The sequence below is a fragment of the Zeus faber genome (genome assembly GCF_960531495.2).
Source record: "Zeus faber genome assembly, chromosome: 9".
Lineage (NCBI taxonomy): Eukaryota > Metazoa > Chordata > Actinopteri > Zeiformes > Zeidae > Zeus > Zeus faber.
The window spans coordinates 11,855,793-11,883,688 of record NC_137197.1 but is presented as its reverse complement, the minus strand read 5'-3'; the positions used below and the strand labels follow the sequence as shown (position 1 = coordinate 11,883,688).

The 27,896-nt window shown below is 43.6% G+C and overlaps 1 protein-coding gene across 2 annotated transcripts in view; it reads right to left on the bottom strand.

Moving 5' to 3' along the window:
• gdpd5b (glycerophosphodiester phosphodiesterase domain containing 5b) overlaps positions 1-26,466 on the bottom strand; it is a 53,054-nt gene extending 26,588 nt beyond the window's left edge. For both annotated transcript variants that reach the window (XR_013844336.1, XM_080007391.1), the window contains exons 1-2: positions 26,374-26,466; positions 7,724-7,903 (exon numbers count right to left, since the gene is read on the bottom strand). Coding sequence is in view for 1 of the 2 variants with exons in the window: in XM_080007391.1 (XP_079863517.1) it covers positions 7,724-7,840 (117 nt within the window). In the remaining variant the exon portion in view is untranslated. The remainder of the gene's footprint in view (positions 1-7,723; positions 7,904-26,373) is intronic.
• Between the last annotated feature and the right edge of the window lie 1,430 nt (positions 26,467-27,896).

Genomic DNA, 27,896 nt, shown 5'->3' with positions numbered 1-27,896 from the left:
ACACACACACACACACACACACACACACACACACACACACACACACACACACACACACACACACACACACACACACACACTTAAGTCCATCTTCTTTCCTGCCAACCAGATATCAACCTTGTGACCCCTTCATTGAGAGTGGAACTGATTGCTTTATATCTAAAACATTTAAAGTTCAGTGCATTGAGTGGACCATCAGTGGAGCGGAATGAGCAGGGCTCTGTTGACTGAGTGAATTAAAGACTCAGTGTATAAATGCCTTTTGGGTTTAAAAGAGAAACGACTGTGGTTATGCTTCAGTCAAGGCCACGCGTCGCCCACATCGGACCTAGAATTGACCGGGGTTCGTATTGTAAGTTCCACAATGTCAGGATCACAATTCAATCGCAATGCATACGTCCTGTTCAAGCGATACAAAAATATGATTTAAAATTGTAATTTAACTCTGTCAATGTATTGGAGTGAGACCTATACGAGCGAAACCACTAGCTGAAGCATTGACCAAATTGCTGTACCAAAGCCTCAATGAATGTATTAGAATAAAACACAACCGCAAATAAAGATAGACGTAAAAATAAACACACTGTGACAAAGCACCACATTACAGCAGATCAATGTATTTCAAAGGCCAAAAAGAGAGGATAAGCAAGCAAGTTAAGTAAGTCAAGTCAAACAACATCGGTACACACCTTTGTAGTGTGTTCCAGGGCTGTGATTGACATTGGCTTGATAGTCACTCAAATCAGTCACCTGATCCAGCGATCCAAGTCTGAGTCATACATTCATCAACACAGGGTTAGGGCGTAATATGTGCTCCATTTGCACACAGTCGTGTTTTTGGTTCACATGGAGAAAAACAGAGCTTGGATCGATGAAACGGCATGCACAATAAGTGCCGATAAGTGTAGCCTGAGGAACTGCCTCAGAAACTCACATCTACTTGTCCAGGAAAAAAAAAAAAAAAAAAAAAGAAAGTCCACATATACTCTTTCCACATATACTCTTTAAAACTGAAAATAGCAATGAATATATCTGCATGTATTTAGGGCTGTGGTTAAACCAGCTTTGTTTGCTGATTAAAATTGACAGCACACAGTGCCCAAACAGCTGGAGGCGGAACACAATGGGGTTATCAACACGTCAGAAAGCAGTTTAACAAAAAGCCCAAAAATGGTCAGACATCCAAGCTCTTAAGAGGGTATTTTTGGGAGGGAAGAGATTCACCAGCTTTACAAATTAGGACCCAGTTTCAGAATGACAGTAACAGAGGGAGTTCTGACCGCGTGCCAAGGTAATGATATTTCCTATTTGGGCATTAGTGCTCAGACATATGAGGGAGCGGGGATATAATAATGATTCATATCAGGACATGAAAATTTATGTGAGAAGGGTTGCAAAATAGTTTTATTATGCAACAAGTCATTACGCCAAAGAGGATACGCATTAAATCCATTTTAGAAGCAAAGGGGAGCAGTGAGTCTCAGAAAAGTCTTTCAAAAGGCCTTCAACAAGGCTGTGCTTCTCACACGGACGGATCTGCTTTGACAGAGGAATAAGTCTTTCAACGGCCGGACAAACATGCGGCAGGATGTTGATTGAAGCGCTTGCCGTCACGCATCTACAGCCAAAGACAGAGTCCACCACGGCAGGAAGACCTGTCGTTCTGGAGACCTCATCCCCTTGTCTGGCTGAGAACCTGCTCATCTCCTGACTGGCCATCCCTCCAAGCATCCATCCCTCCACCCACCCTCCCCTCCATCCAGTCTCTGCACGGGAAAGCTTTCCTTGGAGGTCCTGTGTTTGGTACTGTAGTGTGCGTGTGCTTCAGGAAGCTGCACCCTTTCATCAGAAGCCAGTGCCAACCCTGGTTCCCGTGGTACTTAACGACTCGTTGGAAAGACTGGTAAAATGTGACCCCGCGTGCTTGAAAGAGGACATTTTGTTCACCTGCTGAGGCCCCATCTCCCTCCTGACAGTGATGGATTCCACCTTCCCCCATCGAGAGAGCTAAAGCGAATTCCCATCGCTGGAAAGAAAGTGTTTGCTTTGTTTTGCTATTGATTAATTGACCACGCTTCAAATTGGACTCAAACAACATCACCGTGTCAGCAGTCAAAATCGAAATGCATAACTTACAATATTATACACATTCAAATGTACCAAACCTAACCAGATTGTTGATTATGGTAGTGCAAGGAATTTTGTAAATGCTGCTGCGTAAATGGTTGATGGCCACCCTACAAATGTTTCAAACTAGATTAGTGGTCTCCAGGGTAATGTAATGTATTTCCTACCATGCTCTATAACAAGACACACACACAACTGATGTGCATTGAATGAAATATGGATATTAAACAGAAAAAGCCTTCAGGTATGGTAGCTTGGCTTAAGTTTATATTCCCAAAAAATACCCAGTCAAGTGGGTCCAAATTCGAAAGATGAATGCCCTGACATTCTCAGCACCTCAATGTCACCCTCTGGCAACAGTCAGTCCAGGAGGGTGACCCCCTTGGCCTGGTCACATTCCTGGATACACACTATCCAGATGATTCCAGGGCATTTCATAGTGTCCAATGCACTGTTTTTATCACAACACAGCAATACTGCAAGGAACACGAGCACACTTGTGTGAAGGCGTTGCAAAAAGTCAATTCATCACAAATGTCTTCCAAGTAATATTTTGGAAAACATGAAGAACCATTCCATATTATGGAATGGTTCTTCAATTACTCAAATCCTCACCCCAAACTATGTCATACTTTCGAAAACGATCCCTTCCTCTTTACATATAAAGAGGTATACTTTGAATGTTTCCGGACATTCAGGTGTAAAATCAATTAAATGCTCACAAAATGCGTTTCTATTGATGTGGGTAGAAGATTTCACACAAGGAGCATATGACATTATGCTGCATTTCTGAGCAAAACAGTATTTTGTTACCACGACCAAAGAAGGAATAAGTACATGGGCTTTTATGGATGGTTGTGACGTTACTAGTACTAGGAAATGCACACGTTCATTAAAAGCTGGAAATATGACTTGGAACCAAAGCCAAATTTATTTTAGGCACTTTGCAATGGACTTTCATGGCCTCTGCTGGGCTAGTAAATGGGCTTTGGAGACCTGTTTCATTACTCCTAGTTCATTACTCATTACTAGCAAACGGTGATCAGCATCTGTTCCTCATTACTAAACATCAGATAGACTCATAGGCCAAGTTTTTCTGGAAATCTGTATCGAAGGTAAGCATTGGTCACACACACACACACACACACACACACACACACACACACACACACACACACACACACACACACACACACACACACACACACACACACACACACACACACACACACACACACACACACACACACACACTTCACTAAAATTAATATTGGCTAATCTGCCCGCAACAGCCCTTGAAAAGCCTTGAGACTGGAATTTCTCAAATCAAAAAAGCTGAGTTGGCCTCCATCATTGCCACTCAGGAGAGCTTTGCAGATGTAAAATGTTGACTGGAACACATCTGCACAACGTCAAGTCAAGTTTATTTCTAATCCCTTAATCACAATACAGTCTCAAAGGGCTTCACAAAGCCACATTTCAGGAGAGGGAGCGCTCGGGTTGCAATGTGAGTCCGGACAGAGCGCCTTCCAGAACACTGCGTCTGTTTTTTTATTTTACCTTTTTTAAATTATTATTATTTTTTTTTTAATGGAGTGTAGATCTGTCCCTGAGCACACTTTGCAGCGCTCGGACAAAGTGCATTCACTTGCGTGCACAAAGAGGACGTATGTGCCCAACATTTTTATGGAAAAAAATCATACATTTTGCTGAACCACTTGCATATTTTTTGAATGTTCATTTTCAGATTTGAACAATTACAAGGCTTGAAGTTATATCAATGAGTCAATATTCTCTGATTGAAGGTTTTTCTTTTTAAAATTCAATAGTTAGATAACGATATGATATTAATATCAATTCATGCATCGATTCACCTCATTTCGTCATAACAGGAAAGAGCATTTTATATGTTGACAGTATCCAATGCTGTGTTGGTCATACTATAGAATGTTTTATTGTTTGTGTTTAGTGAATAATACAGAAGATAAGGAACTTGAAAAATAAATGGCATACTAACTCGCAATATTGGTCCAAAATCCTTCAGCCAGGGTTTTCATCAACTAAATATTTTCTAGGAGTCTGAATACACAATTTAAACCAAACCGTATGTGTGATTTGACTAATTAAAACTGTCTTACAAAAAACTCCACAACACAGTAAATATACTGTATACAGTAGGTTTGAGACTGAAAATGGACAGTGATGGAGCAGCAGCCATCAGTCGTTTGAGAGTTTTTTGTTTCTAGTTCACACAAAACCATTATGTGAGTTTATAAGCCGGAAATAAAACATATTCATTTTTTACGATACACTCTCACCGACCAAGAAGAAGGAAAGTTTCAATTTCTTCTTATTCAAGTGTTCCTGCCTTTGTCATTCCTTGAGTACCTTGAGTATATAAGCCAGCGAACTAAATCAAGGAGTCGCCGTGATGAAGTCACTCCCGAGGTGGACACTGCTGGTAACTGAAGCAGGCGCTTTTTGAAGCCTGCATGTGGCAGAAAGGTAAAGACCAGCCAAATGGAAACACTTTCAATTATTACTGAGAGGCCAGGTCAGCTTCAGGTGGGCGACCTCTCCTCGTGAGCGGGTCTCCGTGCACAAGAACCTCCGCTCGCAGAAAGAAAGACTGTCAGTTCCGATGGACTTCTCATCGCCGGCTGCAAAGCTGAATGAAGAAGGACGCCGCTATTCTGAAGCGGTGGGCGATTAAAAAGGTGTCCGGTTTCAATGTGAAGGCGCTCGGGTCTTGTGCTTCGCTGATTCGCGCCGGGTCGGTTACATGCGGCAGAAGCGCGTCCCTCCCCCGTCAAAAGGACTGGGTTGTGGGATCGTTAAAGATGTATATCCTATATGACATCGTCCGCACTGGTTTGGTGCCAGCAGCAGATGAGGCCCTCACTGCCCGACTTCCTGTAAGATTGAACCAACGCGTTGGTTAGGAGCTCTCAACAAGAGGTGTGGCAATCTCGCAGGGAAACATGTGGCGACCAAAGAATTTTCCAGTTTCGTCAGAATTTTTATTATATGGAAAAATTACGATATTTTTATATATCCTTCATGGAAATAAAGCCGCCTTCACATCGATCCAATAACTCATTTCCAAAGGGGTGTCAAAGGGTCTACATGTGAATCTACGGCCGGAAAACTGGTCTGATCTGCTTTGGTGTGAATGTTAAAAGACCACATAAACAAAACACCACACATCACAGTATCCCACAGTAGGGCATCAAATGTTTTAGTTTGTTAGTTGAGATAAAAAAATGATGGAAGTTCTTGCTATTTGCACTAGGAATTCCATGCTGTCGTGCAGTCGTATAGAAAAGTGTTCAACGGCAAAACCTGCTGACATTCACATAAATGCCGTCATTTTGGTCGGTCAATGGCATTTGAACGGGACGGCCTGCCAACATTTGGCTGGTTTGAATTGCCCAATTGCAGGCTGCAGATCGAGAGTAAAAATGCGTTACATTCCCTAAGCCTAGGATGCTTAGTGAAAAGGAAAACATCATAAGTAATATTGAGGAAGTACAGCAGACCGGTTCTGGTTCCGGCAGTTACAGTAAAACTCGCATCTCACCGCACAATCCCCGCTGTCATTCATTCACGACGCAAATTCCCTCTCTGCAAATCAGTGGAATTGAAAATCAATAGAGCCAAGCAGCTGTGAACAGCAGGTGTGTAGTTGTGTGCGCTTCTTCCGCCCAGGTCAAGACAAACGCTCTGCATCAGCACGGGCCAAACAAAGGATGAGCCCAGTGAAGAGAGAGGGCTGACTTGGCACTATTCTATCAGCTGGCGTGAAAGACGACCATGCACAACAGGAAACAGAGCAACACGGTGTCAAGTTCCCAGGGCAAAAAGGCAGCGAAATAAAAACAAGACCAAAGAAAATCTGTTGTTTAAGGCCTTGTATTTATGCACTGGTTTTTCCGAACATTAAACCATTATGACTATTGAAGCGTTGCACAGAAAAACTGAGATTATGAGCGAAGAATGTGCATTTTTATGGACGCTGACATACACTGTAGAGACCTGAGGAAGGGCATTTTTGTTTGATTTCACTGTGGAAATCATCTCGAACTGAGATCTCCATTCTCCTCCGAGAGAATAGGTCTCCTGTTATACGCTGTGGAACACCTATAGTTTAGGAGACGGCAAAGAGAAAAAGAGTCGCCAGATGACAAGAGCTTTATGATCTAGCTACACCGTTTCTTCAAATTGCATTCCTATCTCATCTTCTCTCCAGCTGTCTCTACAGTCGTGTACCAGCCCCTCCAAGCCAAACAGATGTGATATTTATCTCATCTGATAAATATCTGACTAACCTATGCTGCCAATGATCACCCTGCCTATTTGAAGGGATAAAATAGTTATTTTTAATCGGAGAAAAAGTTTTATTTTTTGTTTTTTTTAGGGTTCACATTTTTCCTCTAACACTAGGATTTTTAACTGGATGAAAGACATGTTACATTTAACATGTATTATTTCATTTACAGATAAAGATGATGATGAATGAAAGAAGTTTCACGTGCCGATGATTAATTAAAAAATATGATATGTATAAATGTGATGATGATTGAAATAATTCAAAATCTAATAATGCAACTCCTGGGACCAGGCACACACCCAGGAGAAGGGTTTATTGTAATAATTCTCAATTCATTTCTGTTGAGAGAACTCAAGGTTATCTAAAGGATAAGCCTCCAAGGACGCTCTCACCGAGGGATAATTGTTCTTTATAAATCAATGTTGAAGGATAGAGATCAGTGTTGGGTATCAGGGCGAGCGCTGCTGCACATGATGAAAAACATGAAAAGGAATATAATCAGAACATGTCTGACTTTGTATATGAATCATTTTGTGTTTAATACTTTATTCCGTTTTAACAGTTGTACAGGATGCACAAAATGTTTTTTCCTCAACACACCACTCCTCAAAGAAAGCCTGAGCGTAACATCCACAGGCATTCATATTTCAACGGATTCTGACATTAAACATGACAAAAAAAAAAAATCATTTATCAAGGTCACGTGACACTCCAAAATAAGCAAAGTGCATAGACATGTTGGCAGGCATGCATAAAACATGGCTTAATCCAAATAAGCACAGACATAGTTTAAGGTCATTTAGAGTTCATATCTCCACGTCGCATGCTGAGCGGTGTCATAATTCTAGAGGAAGATGAAGCTGGCAAATAGCAACGAGGAAAACCTGGGGTTATACCGGTAATACCATAAGTTACGCACGTTTCGGCTTTGGCCCGGCACTTATTTGGCCTTGGAAAGGGTTGATCGTCTGATTTTACATCATACATAAAAGACAGTGCAACTGCTAAAGCATGGTTCCTCTTTTTTATAGGAAACGCTTGGAATGAAAATGCCAAATACATCTTATAGCCTGACAGCGTAAAAACAAATATTTATATCTAATAAATATGTGTATCTCTTGAATTTTCCCCTTTACATTGTATAATACTGCAAACAATCTGTACACATTTGTGCTTCTAAATCTAAATCTGCTACGACTATGACTTTGCTATCACTGTACATTCACCATGAACAATTATTATTATCATGTTTGCAAGTTTCCTCACCTTGGTTGTGTCGTCATGGGAACGTTGGTAGCGTTTCCAGCGGCAACCGTAGATCCCGGTGATACATGACAAACATAGCTGGCGCTCGTAGACCTGCAGGGGTTGGTGCTTCACCATGCTCCTTCAGTCAGTCCTGGCCCCGCCCGCAGAGCTCTACCATCCCACTGACGGCTTGGGATCCTGGAAGGAGACAAGGGGAAAGTCAGGGGAACGAACACAGACGACAGCAGACCTGAAAACCAGTTAGAAATAGATTCTGATTCTGACTTTTGATGTGTTGCACACAAAAACTGAGATTATGCGCGAGAATGTGCATTTTGATGGACAATGTCATGTCTTTAGAGTACACTGTAGAGACCCGAGGAAGGGCATTTTTTTCTGATTTGACAAAACATTCCAAAATAAGATCTCCATGATCTCATGATGATATCAATCAGTTAAAGAGTCTAAAGGGCTTGTGTTTCTAAGTTGTACCATGCCATTATCTTGCTTGTATAAGCAATCTAAAAGCTGTTTATAACAAATTCTAAAACCAAGTGAGGGCCATGCATGGTTCAACCCTTTTCAATCTTAGCCTCCCCCCCATGGCTCCTGGAGGGCAGCGGCCCTAACCCCGGCCCCAACGCCCTCTACTCAGAGCAATATAGCGACTCAATATCTTCCAGTGTAAACACAAAAGCTCATCTTTTCTAGCGGTATCACGCATCTGCCTCACTGGACTGAATACCGCCTCATCTCGCCTCTGAATACTCGCTCTCAAAAGGGTAACGCGTTTTATTTTTGGCAACACGGAATTTGGACGACCTGAATTGGAGCGTGAAGGATTTTGCACTCGCATTAAAATCACGTAGCCGTTTGTTTTGTTTTGCCTCACCAGAATGTCGATTTGAAGACTGATTCGGAATATTTGATTTGAAATACAGCCGACCCTATGGCGCTCACTACCAAAGACACAAAGGCCAAGCTGCTCCATATTTCAGAGCAGAATGTATATAACCAAGATACATATGCACTGCTTCGACTGACGTCTGAGAGCCATCAAATGTTTGGGATTTGATACACTTGACTGGCAGTGTGATAGAAAACACACGGCGCCTTGAAAAGGCCCATGCATTTGATACCGAGCCAAGCCTCAAATTAAAAACTCCATTCACAGTTCCTGTTTCCAATGACAACTGAGAAGGTTGTCATTGAAACATCCATCGATGCAGGCAAGGTCGCAGAACTGGGCAAATTGAATCATAATTGAAAGGAGGTTAAATTAAACCAAAAGTCATCACGTGGGTCCCATCTCTCTCTCTCTCGGTCAGAGGAAGCCAAAAAAATGAACATAATGTTATAAGTGGTGACGTTGTTTTATACAAATAGGAATAGGAGGTTGACGTTAGGAGTGAACAACCGCAGTGGAATCACCTTAGAGCTCAATGAGGTGGAGACAATATCACAATGTTATGGTTAGTATTATTATAATTAAGGTTTTTCAAAATGTCTTTTTGCTTGATGAAGGCAGCATATATTGGCAAAAATAACAAGTACACTATCGTTGTTTATGGAATTGGATAGAAAGGTCGTCCATCATCATCAGCCTTAGTAATACTGTCTGGTATACCTTTGCCCGTAAACAAACGGCACGCATCTCACGGTTGTGTGATTCCGGCACAGTCATGCAATGGGTTCATTACGTGCAATGTGTGTGTGACTACAACTGGCGGAGTGAGAAGAGACAAAGAACAGAACTATAAAGAGCTTTTACAGAAGATTTATTTAGAAGATTTACCAAAGAGCATAGACCCTGTGTATGTGGGTTGCCATGCTTTGGAAAGCCTTTGTTAAAAGGGGACCTATTATGCTCCTTTTCACCAAGTTAATATATGGTCTCTGCAGTCCCCAAAACATGTTTTTAAAGTTTTTGTGCTAAAAATAATACTCAAATTATGCATTTGAGCTGAGATTCTAACGTGTCCAATCCACCCTGGCTGAAAACGTGCTGTTTTAGTGGGAGGAACCACCCTGCCGAGGCCCCTAGTATTGTGAGCCAATGGGCTTTGAGCACAAGTTACAGATTCCGTGAGCCAATGGGGTTTATGTTTATTTATGTACTCGGTAAATGTTCCCTGATTTCACCTTATCATTCCACCAAAATCGGTTTCTGAACAAATTTGAGGCGAGTAATAATCAATCCAGTTGCTGAATCCTCACTCGCATAACATCCACAAGGCCTCATTCAAAAGTTTGTTCCGACTTTCACCGCGGTGTCTGGTGCAGGGATAAAGCGGGGCTTGGGGCTTTTGTTTCATTCAGTTCCGGAAACGTCAGAAAATAAAATACAATAAATACATCTACATTTTGTTTGGAGAAACGTGGAGTGGATTGCGCGCCGCAGCCTCCAGTACAGTTATCCTACTGTAGACAGACAGAGACAGACACAGAACAAAACACAGCAAACACTTGCCTTTCCCTCGTCTGCAGTTTTGTCACGGACAGTTGGCACACATTCCTCTTTCTTTTAAAAGATTTGTGCTGGTCTTTGCAGCCAACAGAGCACTTCCCATGATTATCTCTTAGCTTTGATACAAGTAGGTCCAGCCGTGCTACAGGAGTGGGTTGAGTTAATCAGATGGGGGGGCCGCTCTAATTCTACTGAAGTGACATTTATTACTGCGATGACATGAATTAGGGCAGCAAAGCTGAGCGGCTCGTTTCAGGACATGTTTTCTGAAATAGACAGCGCACACAAAAAATTGACTGGAGTTGTCTTATTTCACAGTTTGTGGGTTAGTAGGCCCATCAGAGACCTAAATGTATGTGCACAAGCACTGAAAAAGTGAGTTCTGCATAGTAGGTCCCCTTTAAATAAGCCTGGTAAACAGATGGTCATATTTAAATATGACGTTCTTGGAAAGCATTACCATCGTCATTAAAATAGATGCTTTTTGGTGGCCACCTCAAATCCCGCCCACCCATTTAGGGGTCCAACAGTGACCGTTTTCACCAGGACCAGCTTAGTGTGAGTAATCCGTAAAGTGACTCACACGGCCTCTCACGCAGAAGGACTTCCCGTTCAGCACTGGGACTCTTGTTATTGGACGTAATAAAATAATATATCGAATAATTCCATTACGACCTTCCTGGCAGGCATCACAAGTGTAATTCACTCTCGTGCATGGTGCGCTGGCACAGTGGTTTGCGAGCAGCGCACCTCGATTCAACCTGAAAAACATGAGGTTTGAAGGCAACTCCGATAACACGCACCTCCATGTTGTCACGGCGTCGATTCATGAAGAGTATCGTGCAGATAATGACGTTTGAATCAAAGCTTCAAGAAACCCCGCTAGACGAAGCAGCACCACAAGTGCAAACGTCAACACGGAGGATTCTAAATGTGCTTAGAAGTCAAACATCTTTTGTCACGTGCGCACACCCACACATTATCACAAAGCCTCCACTTTCACATAGAAGTGTGAGCTGTACGTACCGCGGAAACGTGCGCTCAGTGGACCTGACGTTTCTCCTATTGCATGTCTGCTGTATGCGCATTCCATCTCGCCTGCGGCTCGCTAAACACATGGTTTCAGAGTGATTTTGCACAAGCGGTGACTATCGTGATCGGTCTGCAATCTGCATGTCTCGTGTTCTGGGCAGCTGCTCATTAGCATCTGCAGCAGGGGCCATACTTCCTGTTATTAGTGAAATCACAGTGAGGAGGGTGGGGCAGCTCCGCGGGGCATCAAAAAGCTGGCCCACCTACATTAGCACAGCAAAGTGCTACTTCATAGCTAAAAGAGATTATAGAATGTTTGATAGTTGTTGCCAAGGTGTATACATTACTTATACATGAGCTTGCTCTTAAAAAGCTTTCAGTGGCATAAAAGTGTCCAAGCACAAGATAGATAATTTCCTAATGAAGAAAAGGTGTAAGGGTGTAAATATTGTTTACTAGTCTGGCGATAAAGAAGGATCATTTGTGTGCATCATTAATTAAGATACGCCCACTGGCTCCACCCAGTCCATCGCGGCACTGATACCACCGACGGAAAGAGAAAATTCAGGAAACAACGAGAGATGCGCCGATCCACTTTTCAGTGACCATCCAATTCCAATATTGGATGGTAATAATATATTCCGTTATTGATTCCGATACCAGAGCTTTTTTTTTTTTTTTTTTCCCCCTCTACGTGGAGTAGAATAAAAAATAAATTCTACTTCACATAAAACATAAACCATTGAATATAAAAGTGACTCATTGAAATCGGTTGTGAAATGTGAATGTTCTAGTGCTTTTTATCCCAAAAAAACCCCCCAAAAAAACGCACATCCTGTTCACTTGTATTTGTTTACAGGCCAGTCCTGCCCTTTCCAATATGGTGGCAAGGTTGACGTATCGCAGCAACCGGCCGAAACAGTCAATGCGCCGTGTATGGCGCACAGTGCGCACGGGGCCACTGAGGTGGAACAAGGATTTTCCGCAAATACAATCATGGAAGAAGTTGTTGTGAAAAAAATAGAACACAAAATCCCCTGTATGGGATTATTTTGACTTTTAAACCGGACACAACCAGCAAGCCAATGAACATATCAGTGTAGTTTTTTCTCCCAGTTGCTCTATGGGGGCACATATTATATATGTCGGATGGGTGCGCACGCGCACACGCACACGCACACGCACACACACACACACACACACACACACACACACACACACACACCTACCTTATCTACAAATAGATTTATTACGCATCGAAACCAAGATGGGACACCATTCACACGTATAAAAAGAAGAAGCTGAAATCAATCCCTGCAATATAGCCATAAATATTATGCTAATCTGTACGTGCGTTGTTTGTTGTGACTAGCATAATAACTGCTGAGCAAAGGTCAGGTGATGCGGGGCGTCGATCTACGGCGCTTGAAACCAGGTGATCTGTCAGGGAGGACGTGTAAGGGCACATGAGACGAGCCTTTGCCGGAGAAGGAAAACAATCGCCCGGCTGCCATGCTCGCGCTCTGTTTGTATGTTTATCGGAGCAAAGTAACGACCGCTTCCAGCGCTGTCAAGTCGTCACACGTGCACAAATTACAGTGTTTGAACCCACGTATCCATGGTGATGTCTTGGCGGTGGCACTGCCGAGCGGTTGGTGCGGTTTATGTCATAACTTGTTTACCCCTCAGAATTCGCTATTCACGCCGCTTATAACCTCGCCCATGTGAAACGCACCACCCGCACCGCCGCCTCATTAGCTCCGCTCTCAAAAATCCCCCCCCCCCACCTTTTTTGGGTGTTATCAGGAGGCCGCTCCGGTGCCAACGACTCAAAACATTTGCCGCTGTGATGTGCAACGCCCGTCTGTTATTCGGCTTTGTGGTCGAGAGACACCAGCCTCTCATCAAGGCTGCGAATAAAACAGGGGAATTGGTCTCTCACACATCACGGCGCTTGAATGGATTCAGAGGAAACCTCAATATAAACAGTGGAGACACGTGATCCTCAAACAGCTACTTCTGCAGTAACAGGGCAAGTTAAGCAAAGTTCACTCAATCAAGGTCGGTTCATCCTCTCGATAAAAAAACAACTGGAAAATTTGACTCAATTACTTTTGTGCAGACAGTTGTTTATTTGCTATATTCATAAAGGTCAGAATCCCTTCACTCTCCAAGTTGAGGAAATACACCTCCATGAGGCTAGTGCTGTGACACATTTGTGACGGCCACGTACAAAAAAAAAAAAAAAGCGTACGCCGCAGCCATTCGTCTGACTGGGCTCTTTGAGCAGAGAATGTTCTTCACCTCTGATATGCATGGTCATGTTTTGCCGACATGTAGTGTGACAAGTCTGATTGTTGTACGTGAGGAACTGTGACCACCATAAGGAGTGTGGGCCGCACCGCCACAGACCCCCATTGTGACACACACACACACACACACACACACACACACACACACACACACACACACACACACACACACACACACACACACACACACACACACACACACACACACACACACACACACACACACACACACACACACACACACACACACACAAAAAAGCCTCAAGCTGCGCTAGAAAACAGTGTGTACAACCCAGAAGAAACACCTCCCTTTTACCAGAGCATGACTTGCACTTGCCTGTATCCGAGTTGTCTGGAAGCTTAAAGTAAAGTTCTACTCTAACCCGTCCGTCGCCTTCTATGCTCTCCTCAGACGCCACGTCAATTTAAGAGCTTAAATCATTAAAGGATTACGGTTTTCCTCCATGGACGCATGCAGTCCGTCAGTTTAATTGAGAGAACAAGGGTTCACGGCACGTATGCTCAGAGAGTCCGTTCAGGAGGCAGAAGATAAGAGGGTGAGTGCCGGCGCCCCCCGAAAAGTGTCCGTCGTCTCGGTTCTGCTGCCTAATTTCCTCCAATCAAAAGGGGTCAGGGAGGAAAAACAGTCAGCGGGGGAGGAAACACTTCAGCGGTTTCGCCGACATAGAGCCCGGGCGCTTTGTAAAAAGCACCGGGGCTGAGAGGGAGGCCCAGGCGGCGGAGGCCCGGGCAGCGGAGGCCCGCGGCGACCAAAGGCCAAATGCATTTCGGAGAAAAACGACTCAAAAGCAGACAAAAAAAAAAGAGAGAACCCACTGATCTCGGACTTGAAAGCTAAAAAAAAAAAAGAAAAGAAAAAGAAAAAGAGCACAATGTGGTTTTTGACAGGAAAGGAGCTAAACTGGATGACATCCAGGTAGGAGCGCGAAGCGAGGCATCAACTAGACATGATACGTGAATATCATCGCAGGAGAGCTTATTAGAGCGTTGAATATGGACGGCCTCCTCCAGGCTACAGCGATGTACAGTTTTTTCCCCTTGTCGGATGAACAAGATGAGGAATTGCCATAGATACCGAGTCAAGAGAAGCTCCCTGGAGACGTGGCTGAGCCGCCATGAGGCATCGAGGACGCCTGCGAATGGGGTTGAGTTGGAGAGGACCGTCTGTACGCACACAATAATAAAAAACTGTCTAAGTGTTAGTTTTATTAATGTACTAAGCTAGGCACACCGAGGTAAAACACACACACACACACACACACACACACACACACACACACACACACACACACACACACACACACACACACACACACACACACACACACACACACACACACACACACACACACACACACACAAAACCACCACTCTCTCTTTCTCAGACACACACTGCTGACACAGCTTCTCACAGGGCTTGTTTTTAATTCCCCTCGCTGTGAGTCAAAACCTGGAGTCGCGGGAAAACCAGATATGTGGGGACGTGCTCCAACTGGCCAGACTTATCCTGTGCATGCGGTTTCGAGAGTGTGTGTGTGTGTGTGTGTGTGTGTGTGTCTTTCAGCAGGAGTACAAAACGTTGGAAGCACCTGCTCCAACAACGCGGCGTGGGGCACTTTAACGGCTCTTCTTAAAAGGATAGGATCGCTATTGTTCAACAGAAGCCTTATTAAAATGCCTTATTAAGACTCCCAACATCTATAAATGTATAAACCCTAACAAAACAACCGTAAATCTCCTTTTCGAAGCGTCGATATATAGTGTGGTATTTCATACGATTACTAAAAAATAAGCTCAAGTACAAAAGTGAGCAGTGTTTTGCATATTGCATGGGGAATAATAATGCAATATTGAACATAGTAGTCATGGAACATGAGCTGCTCCACAGTTATTATTCCGTCTGGATTGTACCCGTGTTAAACATCTATAAACTGCTGTTGCCAGACCCGTTACGTTAGTTCCCCTTGGGGGTTTTTTACGGGGCGCCATTCCTGCATATCCAAACACAGGTACATGGGAGTGGGTGTTCTACAACACGCTTTGCCAAACATAACTGTATTTCCTCTAACGCCGTAAAGACTTAAAGAGCAAGGGTAAGACCGAGTGGTCCTAACGGAATTCAATCCCACGGGTTATATGCAGGAGTGTCCACGCCCTCCACAAAAGAACATGTGTGTAAACCTTGTCCACGGCTTGTCTGAAAGTCAACTGCAAGTCCTACTAAAACACACAATATGGAAAGAAATACACCAAGTCCAAAACCACACCTATATTGTACAAGATTAGGGGTGCCTATACATCCAATACGTCAATACAAACGATTCCCACTCGCCTGGACCCTTTCAATTCAGCAACAAAAAAAATAATTAAACAAACCTGCCAATCCAGAACGAGTTTCCCATTTCACAGACAACTTGCTCAGTTCCCTGTGAATCTCCGGAGGGTGGTGCTGAGCGTGTGTTACGGTGCGGTGCCTCAGACTATGTTGACATTAATGAGGCGGCGAACCGCGTGACTCCCTCTGTATACGAAAAGACGCACCGCGGCTGAAAACAAGTGGCCTATCAATGTGGAATGAGTTGGATGAATGTTCATCACGACACGACGCAGACATTGGTGTTGTTTCATGGTCGTCTGACCAAAAGCCGGAACACTCAGAATCAAGGAGCAACAGGTTATTCTGTTGTCAACCTGCGATCCTTTGCTCAACTTAAGTGAATTGTTGCACAAATTTGTTTTCGGCGTTTATTTTCACGCTTCACTGTTGATAGGGGGATTAGTGTACGAGTGTTCACAAATAATGGGCACACTGCCAGCTGATGGCTGAGGCAGGGGAACACTGCGCTCCAGTCAGGAACAGAGAGCGATGAAGCTTCAAAACAGTCTCGCACGTCTCGCCGATTTCTGCCGAGACATAATGAGACAATATATGACAATGTGGTTTGAAACAGCATGACTCCATTCAACACTTTGTCAACGGTACCGGCTGCTGGTGGTGTAATGGTGTGGGGGAGCTTTTGTGGCAGATAATAGTTCCCTTAATGCCTATTATGCATAATTTAAAGGCCCCAGCATGCCTAAACATTGACCATGCGCATGTCCTAACAATCCAACCCAAGATTTTTAAGTCTATTCCATCACTTAAGGACTTTCAAATGGAACATTTCAGAAAACATGCTCAACGTGCAGTGCAAAGTCAACACTCCCAGAAGTCACACCCACCCACCCACCCACCCACCCCCGAGCACCTTTTATATGAGCATTCCCAATTATCTGACCGCTGACAGACAGCTTTGGTTCCTCCATGTCTGTCGGCCTCCCAGAATCCACTGGGGCGGCAGCGAGGCGGCTGCCTGTCATTTGGAGTTGCGTGAAGTCCACTCAAGTGGAGAGCTCAGCCTATGGTTTGAATGTCAAAGAGGTGTGTTATTTTAGAAATGCTATACAAGGGTGGGCTCTAGGGTCTGTGAAACGTCTACATACATCACCCGGGTGGAAAAAAACAAGGTCACACTTGCTCTACCCCATGCGCTTCCCGCTGTGCTACCCCCTCCGATACCCAAACAGTGGCTGGGGTATCGCAGTCCCCGCAATCAGAATTAAATGAGTCACCGTCTATTTTGCAGAGAATTCTGCATCCCTCAATACACATTGTATTTGTTCACTAGTGGATCTTGACCGCTCCAATATGGCGATGACGCAAGGCGGTGACATACAGCAGCTCCTTCACCACATGTTGTAAAGTAGCAGCAACATAGCGCAACCTACCGTGAACCAATCGTTGTGCTTCAGAGTAAAACGCAGCACGCATCTGTCTTGTCTCGTCTTTTAACTGCAACCACATTTATGGAATTATCACTTTAAAAAGCAACAGCGGCAGTAAAACTGTATTTCACTATGTTCAATTTTGCAATTGATCCGCGGTTCACATGCGTACGGTTCACGGATCAACTACGTTCAGTTACACCACTTACACAATATTGATTCCTACGCAAATAGCGACCATGAGGGGAACTGAAAAACTACGTCAATTAAACTTAATTTAAGAAGCATGTAAAAAATATAATAAGTCAAGCGGATAAGAAACCATGATGGATGTCTCAAACGAAATAAAAAGCTGTCAAGCGATGAACAAAGTGGAATTTACGACGAGCAAGGCTGAATTCCTGTGAGTCGAGAGAGAAAAAGTGAAAAAGTGTCTCAGTGAAACCAATCTCTACGAGCCAAGAGAACATTCTGCCAAAGGGAGGAGTCAAAATGTTCTGCTTTAAGAATAACAAACCCAAATAGATTTATGTGAATCATGTGAGGTTTCTGCACAATAGCCAAAAGTAGTCTTATTTAATGAAAAAAAATAATAACTTTACAGGGTCATTTACCACGTTATCCTGCACAGAGAGTTTCCGAGGCAACGACACGAGTCTAAAATATTTTCTCACTATTGATTTGTCGAGATTTTTTGTTAAATCGATGTGTTGGGCGCAGTGTGACCACAAAACCATTTCTACAAACATTGTTATTGTAGTGGTGTAACTGAACGTAGTTGATCCGTGAACCGTACGCATGTGAACCGCAGATCAATTGCAAAATTGAACATAGTGAAATACAGTTCTACTGTCGCTGTTGCTTTTTAAAGTGATAATTCCATAAATGTGGTTGCAGTTAAAAGACGAGACAAGACAGATGCGTGCTGCGTTTTACTCTGAAGCACAATGATTGGTTCATGGTAGGTTGCGCTATGTTGCTGCTACTTTACAACATGTGGTGAAGGAGCTGCTGTATGTCACCGCTTGCGTCATCGCCATATTGGAGCGGTCAAGATCCACTAGTAAACAAATACAATGTGTATTGAGAGATGCAGAATTCTCTACAAAATAGACTAATTTGCTTAATTCTGAACCAATTTTCAATGATTTTATTTCCATTTTTAATTCAGTTACTCGGGGCTATATATTATACACATCATATTTTGTCCCCATTCACTACCATGAAGAAGGTATCATGCGCGCCTCATATTGCACTTCACTTTAACAATTGAGTATTGAATATTTCATGTATTTTAAAATTGTATTTAAACATTGGACATCTTGAATGCTGTTTTCATTTAAGACCATGGGCAAAAGTTCCTTGCTTTAAGTGTTTTACAGAATAAATGGAGAGCAAAGTTATGTCTCCTTTATTTCTTTGCATCCCTAACAGACTGTGGTGAACACAAGCGCATACAAAATCAAAAATAACAGTCTCAGAACAGTCTGCGGCAGAACATGGCAATCATAGGACTGCTCTGCTCCGAAGTTAAATATCAAGCTTTAGAAATCAAAGATAAAGAGCGTAAATGAACGGGATTATTGCGCCAGTGTGCCGTCTTCAGAGACACATAAAATATGAGGATTTCGCTAAAATGAAAACACAACAAACACAGTTGTTGATCTTCAAAAATGGGACTCTCTCATTGCATTGAGGGTGGGTCACTGTTAATCTTATATAAGATCAAGGCGGTAACCACTATTAAACTTCAGCCATGAGCCAGTCAGGCTCAACCTGATTGGGTGATATTGGGTTGGCACATGCGACATCAAATGCAAGTGAGAAGGTATTATGGGGCGTTACCAATCTAAGCTTGATATATTCAATGTGATGGCGGACAGCTTGAAAATGCGTTTTCTATTGTTTTACCATTGCTATTGTTCTCCCCCAGGAATCTGTAAGCACCAAGCAATTTCAGATGTGTTTTTTTTTTTGTAGTAGTAATGTAAAAAGAGAATTTCCCGCTACTTCTTATAGAGACGTGATGATAAGTGCTTGGAGATCTGCCCATTCGGGGAATTATTAAGTAGCTACAGATACACTACTTCTTTGATAGCGGCTGTATGAGAAACTGATTTTAATTCAAAATTATTCACAGCGGACGGTTCCTGACAGTTCATGAAGCTCCTTAACCAGTGGCGGTTTCATTCTAAATGAAGCCAGCATTAAGACAGAGTCTAGACAATAATCTCCCAATCAAGGATTTGCTTGGAACACCGCGAAGCGAGAAGAGACGGATGGAAAATACAAACGGATCCGACTGTGTTGCAGAGAGGTGACGTGAGAGCGCACCGGGGCCTCGCGTCCGATCGCGTCGTCATTCAGAAAGCGGAGACGTTTGCAGACGCGACAAGTTATAACACGGAGCGACGCAAAGTCGAGGAGGGATCTCGCCGCGCTTCACTCCCTGCCCCGTGAGAAAATGACACCCGTCACATCCAATCTAGGTGTTTGACCGAGCGCGAACGAGGAGAGCAGACAAAGCCCACGCGAAAAGGGAATCCTTCTCTGGGTGGGGGTGAACACAAACGTCCATTATACAGTGGAATAGCCGCCAATCAATTCGATCTGGGGTGTTGGGTCGGCGTGGTGCCTGCAGCAGAGCACCGGGGTGAACATAGAGATGGAAGGTTTGAGCTCAACTCCGGTTGCCATGATGTCCACAGAGCTATTCCAACTTGTCTGTCTGGTGGACTGCAAATTCAAGTTAAGTACCGACAGACTTGTCACCTGGGAGAAGTCTTATTCAACAGGGACTTCTGCCGTGAATGGAACAACTGAAGACTAAGGCTTAATTAAAAGAGGCTGATTTAATACTGTGATGTATTCAACGGTTACAGTGGAAGTCACACGTCTCAGTCCCCCAAAGCCTTTGAGTGCATGAGAGCAAAGAAACCCAAGTTACACTGTAAATCCAAATGGCAGCCATCATTGCCTTCATCAGGGTCAATTGTAAGTTCATATTTCCTTTCCGAACAATACTCAATTCAACTGGACAAAGCACAAAAGATCGTGTCTCTTTCTTCTTGGGCCAACATCACATCAACAACATTTTGCATTAGAGAAACACGTCCGTCATACAACACAAAAAGGTGCTTTTAATTCAAAACACCACCACCAACCCAGAGGACTGCGTAGTCCAGGGCATCAATCTATTAAAACAAATATCCCAACACATGTGCCCAACAGCTACAGGAGAAAAGAAAACGAATCTAAACACTTGTTAAATAAAACAATAGGCAGAAGCAGGAGGCGCGGGGCTCCGTAAGGCCAGGCCAAATCAAGCAGAAAGAGTCATGCGGGGCTGGCGGCAGAACCACACTGTGCGGAGGAGAAAGGTCTTCCGATCAACTCCTTAATATTCAGCTACCCTTCTTTTGGTGGGTGCCATCTTTATTGATTCAAAGTTTAAAAAATAAAATAAAAAAATATATACTTCTTTGGTTTTTGTGCCTGCCGGATCTTTTTGCCTTTGCCTACAGTACAACGCCTTGGAAAAGCAATTCATCCGCAAACACATTTTCACATTCTAAACTGGCAAGAATGTTTTGGCATTTTGAAAACCACGTCGCAACAAAACAATTGCTTCATAACCTTCCCGCAGTTTAGAAAACCTTAAAAAGCAGAAATAGTTTATTTTTTAAAATCATTATTCCTGTTATTTGCGCGCAGCCATTTGCAAGAAACCTTTGGCAGGCCATCAAGATCCTGCCGGCCTCCACAACCTTTTCTGAAATTTGCCAAACAAAAACGGACACTGCGAAAGATGGAAGAAAATGCAGATTGGAATTTAACAAAACTGGTCTCTAATTGCAAGAAGGAAGCCGTTCCAGAAATAAACCTAAACCCAAACCAGTTACAAAAAAACAAAGCAATAAAGCATCTAGACCGATACCACGACAAAGGGAAAAAAAGTGGTACTTTTTGGGTTTAGGGTGCAAATCAAGCACTGCACATCATCCTCACTGTGACGTACACTGGTGGCAGTAGAATGTTTTGGGGATGTTTTTGTGTATTGTCTGGCTTAATAGGAAGATGAATGGTAGATGCAAAAGAAAAAACAACTCTAACATCTGCAAAACGCACAAACTGGAGAGGAGGGTTGCCTTAAAATATGATAATGTAAGGAACACTGAATAGCAGCATTGGAAAATGGCTACAAATGAAGGAACCGAATGTACTTGAGTGGTCCGACTTCCGACGTGGGGTAATATCTCGGGCTTCACATTCTTAAGTGTGAAAGGGATAAGCGCCGAGTAGAATTTCCAACCACTGTATATTTAATTGGTGGATTCAATTCAAAACCATAACCTTGAGCGTGAATCACCTCTGTGGAAGGAGCAGGTGCTCTCGGCCTGTAGACTCGGTGAAACTGGAGGCACCCGCCTTCCTCTGCGGTTCAGCTTTGCTGTAACCAGGAGCAGACGGACTGACTCAGGAGGCTCAGACCGCACCTTATGTGAAGAAGTCAATTCCGTGCTTCAGACTGAGGCACCATAAAAAGTCTGGGTTTTTCGTGTGGATAAGGTGTTAAGACCTCTCCGAAAATAGGAATGAATTAAAGCTTTCATGGAGGGCAAAACCCGGCATGAAATCAACGGTGTGAACATAATTATCTTCTCCACTGAATAAAACCTAAATATATAAAAGGGGAAAAAAAATGAAAGCTTTGGAGCTTATTTGCGATATTTGGGAATGACAGTGCATTTGTGTAGCTTTATGAAAACCATTCATATTAACTCTAAGTAAAATATTAACACTTTGGAACACACTGTGAGCTAGGCCCTTTATAATTTTTACTCCCCCCGTACAGTATTTTAATTAAGATATCAGATGGACTTAAGTCAACGCCTTCACAACTCCGGCACCTTCCCTTCAGGCTCCGTGCTTTCCTGTTGGAAGCACCTGCCAGAGTCATTAGGAGGAATAAAAATGCTGCGTCTTACTTCATGCTTGACATACAATTTATCAAAAGAGAGACCTCGAGAGACACCAGCCTGGCTCTTCCTCTTACACTAGACATCGTGCGACTGTCATAGTCCGAGAAGTCATTTCATCGACCATTTTCAGGCTGTGTCGTAGTGTCTTACCACACACAGACACACAAAGACACACACACACCTCTAAGGAAAAGAAAACAATGGCCGAGGGACGTTGTGTCTGGGACCCATCCTCGCCTGTCTGTCTGTCTGTCGGATCGGTCGGTGGTTGAGGGAAAGTCATTCTGGGCTCGGCTCCTAATCATACGTGCTGGCGGCGCTGTGGCCTGGAGAGGAAACAGCTGACATAGGCATTCGTGGCATGCGGCGATGCAGCGGGAGCCGCCGCACTGTACGGCACATTGCACCGGACCTCACCGGTGCTGCACCCATGGGAGGAAGACAGCCAAGGCCGTATGGGTGTTGCCATCTCACCGCCATCTGTGTGTGTGCTGAGGGTGACCGCTGCCTGAGCCGGGAACAGGATGAGCAGGTGGGAACACAGCTTCAAAAAGACGCTGTGTTCTGCTTGTAGGAAGCATTAATATTCCTCACCATGAAAAATTGCATCTGCTATTAGTGTGACAGCTGAATCAGAATTAAAACAACCTGAAAAGCCCTTTCCGGACGGTATTAGTATCGAATGACCAGGCCAGCACAGTGATTTTAACTGGGCACGTCAGTCGTTTTGGCAACAGCTCCCGGTATAAAACCGTTCGCGTATTTTTCCAAGACACGCGCTGGTGCACTTTTTTCGCTCAAAACAATAGCACATATCACTTGGCAATATGTGTAAAAGGTGTTTGGGAATTATTGCTGCTGTCGAAAATGGCGAAACCTCCTTTAAGGCCTTCTGTATGACAAGGCGCGAGACCTCCAATAACTGTGCAAGTGTGCATGTATAGAAAGGACGTGATAATCAAACTGGTTCCCATTTATCGAAAAACACCACTGGTGACGTTCGGGATAGCTTTGAAAGGATCAGAGGACCTCTGAGTTGGTCGAAACACATGCATTAATTACTTTGGAAAATTGGGGAAACTCACCGACACGGCGGTCGCGGGTGGGATCAAAATAGTGGACGTGTGATGGATTAGTGACAATGACGGGACATCCCCCTGTGACACGACCGCCGATAAGGACGCAATAAAACGCTTCCCTTTCTGATTTACTCTGACACAGAGACCCGGGGGGGGTTGCAATTAAAGAAGGATTCCCATCTTTCCCCCCCACACCCTCCCGAAATTGCAAGAGAATCCGGGGAATTTAGAAAGAAGACCCCCTGTGCGAGTTTTTCCGGGAGGCTTTTCCGTCAGACATAATGACCAGTGCGCCTCCTAGTTTGTCTGGGCACTTGGCTTTGAAGACAGCTCGACTTCCCAAGTAACGAAAGGAAAACAAAAACACGCCAACGCCTCTAATTTTACAAACAAGCTCAATTACAGAAAATTAGCGCTGGGAATGTTGTGTGCTCTGGCAGCATGAGACGCCGGTTCACCATTTAAACCTCCACTGGAGCTGGCTTGGACATCTTAGGAGTGAAGGTTGTTTTGGATAAGGGTTTAAGTCCTTAAATAATAGCGTAAACCTTTTTTTTTTTTTTTATGTTGGAACGCTCTTTCACAAGGTGGGGGAACGGGGGAGAGAACAGGAAGGGGGAAGAGGCGGTTGGACCGGAGGGAAAGATGACCAGACATCACTCGCACAGGACAGGAAATAATCACAAGGCCGTCTCTAAAGGAGGCCGTCTCTTAAGGAGGCCGTCTCCGCTCTGCCGGTTCTCGGGTTCGTTTGGGATAATTCAAATGCTTTGTTTCTCCCCCGGCGGCTTTCTCATCACAAATCACATGTATAGAGATCGAAGTCTAGAAAAAATGAAAAAAATGAAAAAAACTTGGCACACACGGACAACAATCTGGCATATTTATGGAAGATTATAATTCTTGTGTCAGATTGTTTATTCCCACCAGGGGCGGTTACATAAGGCAGATAGGCTTGATATTCTGAGCTACAACTGATATGTTGAGCCACATAGCTGTGCAGCACAAAATCAATAGGAGTATCAAGTAGACTGAAGGGTCAGGCAGCCCTGGCTTCTCTGGGAACAAGCGGTGTTGGTAGCGTTGCCAAATTCTGACCAGTCGCTGATTACAGCTCTCACATGTCTCAACCTTACCCCGAAACTATGAGTCATCACAGGTTAAGGGTCAATGTGAGGGTGTTCCAGTGAGTTTATGCCTGCTCTGGCTAAATTCACGTAAAAAATAAATAAGTTAATTAATTAATTGAAATGTCTACCAGCAATTATTTTAAGTTCTGTTAAGACTTCTGATTGGACTCAAATTAATTCAGATGATATAACGGGAGAGGTATCATCAAACCAAAGTGAGGAGCAGCTCAGAGAAAGACGCCGGTTTGTCCGTTTTTCTGACACTAACCCCCTGATTCCAACATAAAACATGCACAGCAACAACTCCCTTAACAAGAACACTTGGAGGTCCGATTGTCAAGGGAACATTTATTTCACCTGAAAGCATTCTCAGCCTCAACAACAAAAACATGGACATCTTGAATAGGCCTGTAACACCCTTGACACAGATAAACAACTTATATTCAAAGCAGAAGAGAATAAAGGAAACCGGCAAAGTTCCTTTTAAAAGGAATAGCATCCGTTTATTATCAGCTGTATTTATATACAAGTCGTCAGTGAGTTTGAAGCAACACTTTGCTCTGGAAAGTGTGACCGGAGTGGCAGGGATTCTACTGGGATGGTCACTGAGGACTCCTGATGATAAATCAGTGACTCAAGCAAGTCTCAAGCAGAGAACTATATTTTAAAGTGGTAATCCATACGATGGTCTGTGTCAACGGAGCCCTGTCTTTCACTTATTTCGTGTGATCAATCTTGGCATTTTTCCGGGAAAGGCGGACCCTGCCACCAACAACGGAAACAGCCTAAAACATCAATACATTGAATTGTTGTTTCTTAAAAAGCGTCAGCCAGAATTAAAAATGTTTTTGTTTTTTGTTTTTTTCACAAAATGATCAATTGCCACTTAAATGCCAACTGAATCAGATGCTTATTATAACCCCTGGAATAGGGATGATTGCATTGTTAACCAAGGGGGATTCCATTCACATTTAAAAGTGATAAAACAAAACAATAATTTAAACCCAGAGCATCAAACCTTCAAGCAAGAATGAGAAAAATCCAATGCAGTTATTAGTTATGAAAATTAGTGACTGCTGTAAAAGTGCCATGGATGTGTTGGGACTAAATATAAGGAAAAGCCTGATGCTATAATAACCACAGAACAGTCAAAGTAAAAGAAAAAGAAAAATTATAATAAAAATAAAAAAAGAATCAGATGCATGTACAGATCAAGCCCTTTTCCTCTGGAAAACATGAGATAGATAAAATAAGATGCACTCTGTCCCACAACACACGTTCCATTCACGCCACAATGCACATACACGCATAGTACATAGACCATACATACACTCATGCATAAACATGCTTCAAGTCACATATTGGGTATGAGACAGCAGTTCTTTAAAATAATAAAAAGGCAATAAAAATAGTTTCTAATAATAAAACCAGATATAATCAAACAAGACAATAAATAATCAAGTCACAAGATCTTAGTGCCAGAATAAAACCATATAATACTTGTTGCAATTGAATATAGGGTGGGCTTGATCAATTTATGCCCAGCACCGTATGGGCTGCAATAAATCAAATAGAAAGTTAATGGACTTAAGTCCCTTAACAAGACAAACCATGTAACATCACCACAGCAGACTGGGCTTGTCCATTGTTTTGTTCATTTTATTCTCATCGTTAGAATAAAGATCTATGGAAAAAGTCTACATCGCAACCGGTCAATTAACACAATATTTATACGTAATTTAAAAATGCAAAAAAAAAAAAAAAAAAAAAAAAAAAAAAAAAAATCTAATAAATAAGGTATCTATCTAATTAGGGGAAAATTAATAAATAATACATTCCAAGGGCCAAAGTGACATGACTACATGAGGGTAAATACACACCTGTCGTGGCGAGTCCACTTCTGCCGCTTCCAGCGTCAGGTTTCGCTCCGTCCCGGTGTCTCCTTCGGCTTTTCTTTTCACCGGCCCGCGGACGGATCGGGCGACGGAGCGACAACAACGGGAAAAGCTGTGTGTGTGTGTGTGTGTGTGTGTGTGTGTGTGTGTGTGTGTGTGTGTGTGTGTGTGTGGCGGGGGGGGGGTGGAAAAAAAAAACGGCAGCCCTGGTTTGGGCGGCGCGTTTGCAGCACTCTGCTCCGACCCAGCGCTCCCTCCACACGGCCGTGCTCTCTGCGCGCACCGGGCGGTAGTAGTTCAGTGGACTGACGGTGGGGAGGAGGTGGAGCTGGTGCTGCCTTCCCTCGACGCTCGGAAATCGGGTTACTCAGAAGTCCGTAGCCCCCCCCCCCCCCGCCCCTTTTTCCGCACTAAATGTGTCCCGTTGCCTCTGTTCGGGTAAACGTGGACGCCCGCAACAACTTTGCCTTTGTTTAGCGAGCTGGTCGATCTCAAAGCTACTAGACGTCGGTTACTGTAGCGCGAAAGCTGCATAGAAATTGCTCGATTGGAATGCGGCATTTACGATCTGCCCTCGTACTGCACTCCGTTGAAATCAAAACTCGGAAAAATGAGACCTCCTGCTTTGAGAAGCGCCGCCATTTTCATCGAAAATCCCGAGTTCGGGGAAGATCGCCCTAGTGTATCAAGATAACGGACTTGATGTCAAAGCAACACGGCGGCACACACCGTTAACGGTGTACAAAGTTTCCGTTGCATTTGTTTTTGTTTTTTTTATCTAAAAAAAACCCCACATCTTCGACTACTCTGTAGTTTCACCCCCCCCCGGGCGGCCACTAATTGAATTCACAAGCTTTCCAAACACATATTTCCTGCTGGCGTCCATGTCTCCCCTAAAAGAGGTCAGGGTTTATTTATCTCGGGAGGGCGACGTGGCTTCGCCTGGGGAACCAGACGAACCGGCAGCTCACGTTTCATTGGCACTGCAGAATACGTCCAGCCACCCTCCCATTCAAACGCATTTCCACCGACCTCGCCAGGGTCGGGCCAATCGCAACCATTTATCTCATACGGGGCGGGGTTTGATACGATGACGATGCAGTGGAACGGTCTGTTGAATCCGCTCTCGCGGCAGTACTAAACAAACTGGACGGTATGTATCTTTTCAAAAAGCTTTTATTGATAAGATAAGATAAGATAAAGATGCTTTATTAATCCCCAAAAGGAGATTCCAGTGTTGGAGCAGCGAGGATGTACATAACAAAACACACATAATGTACAAAAAACACGTTGTTTTTTTTGGTCAATTACTATACACACACACACACACACACACACACACACACACACACACACACACACACACATACACACATATATAGACTATGCAGTGTTTTATTATAGGCTTCAGTAATAACTGTGCAGGATTTGCGGTCAAAACCCCTGTGGAGTGGCTCTCAATTTATTTTCTGCGGGGAAGATTTGCGTTCAGTCATCCCACTCTGATG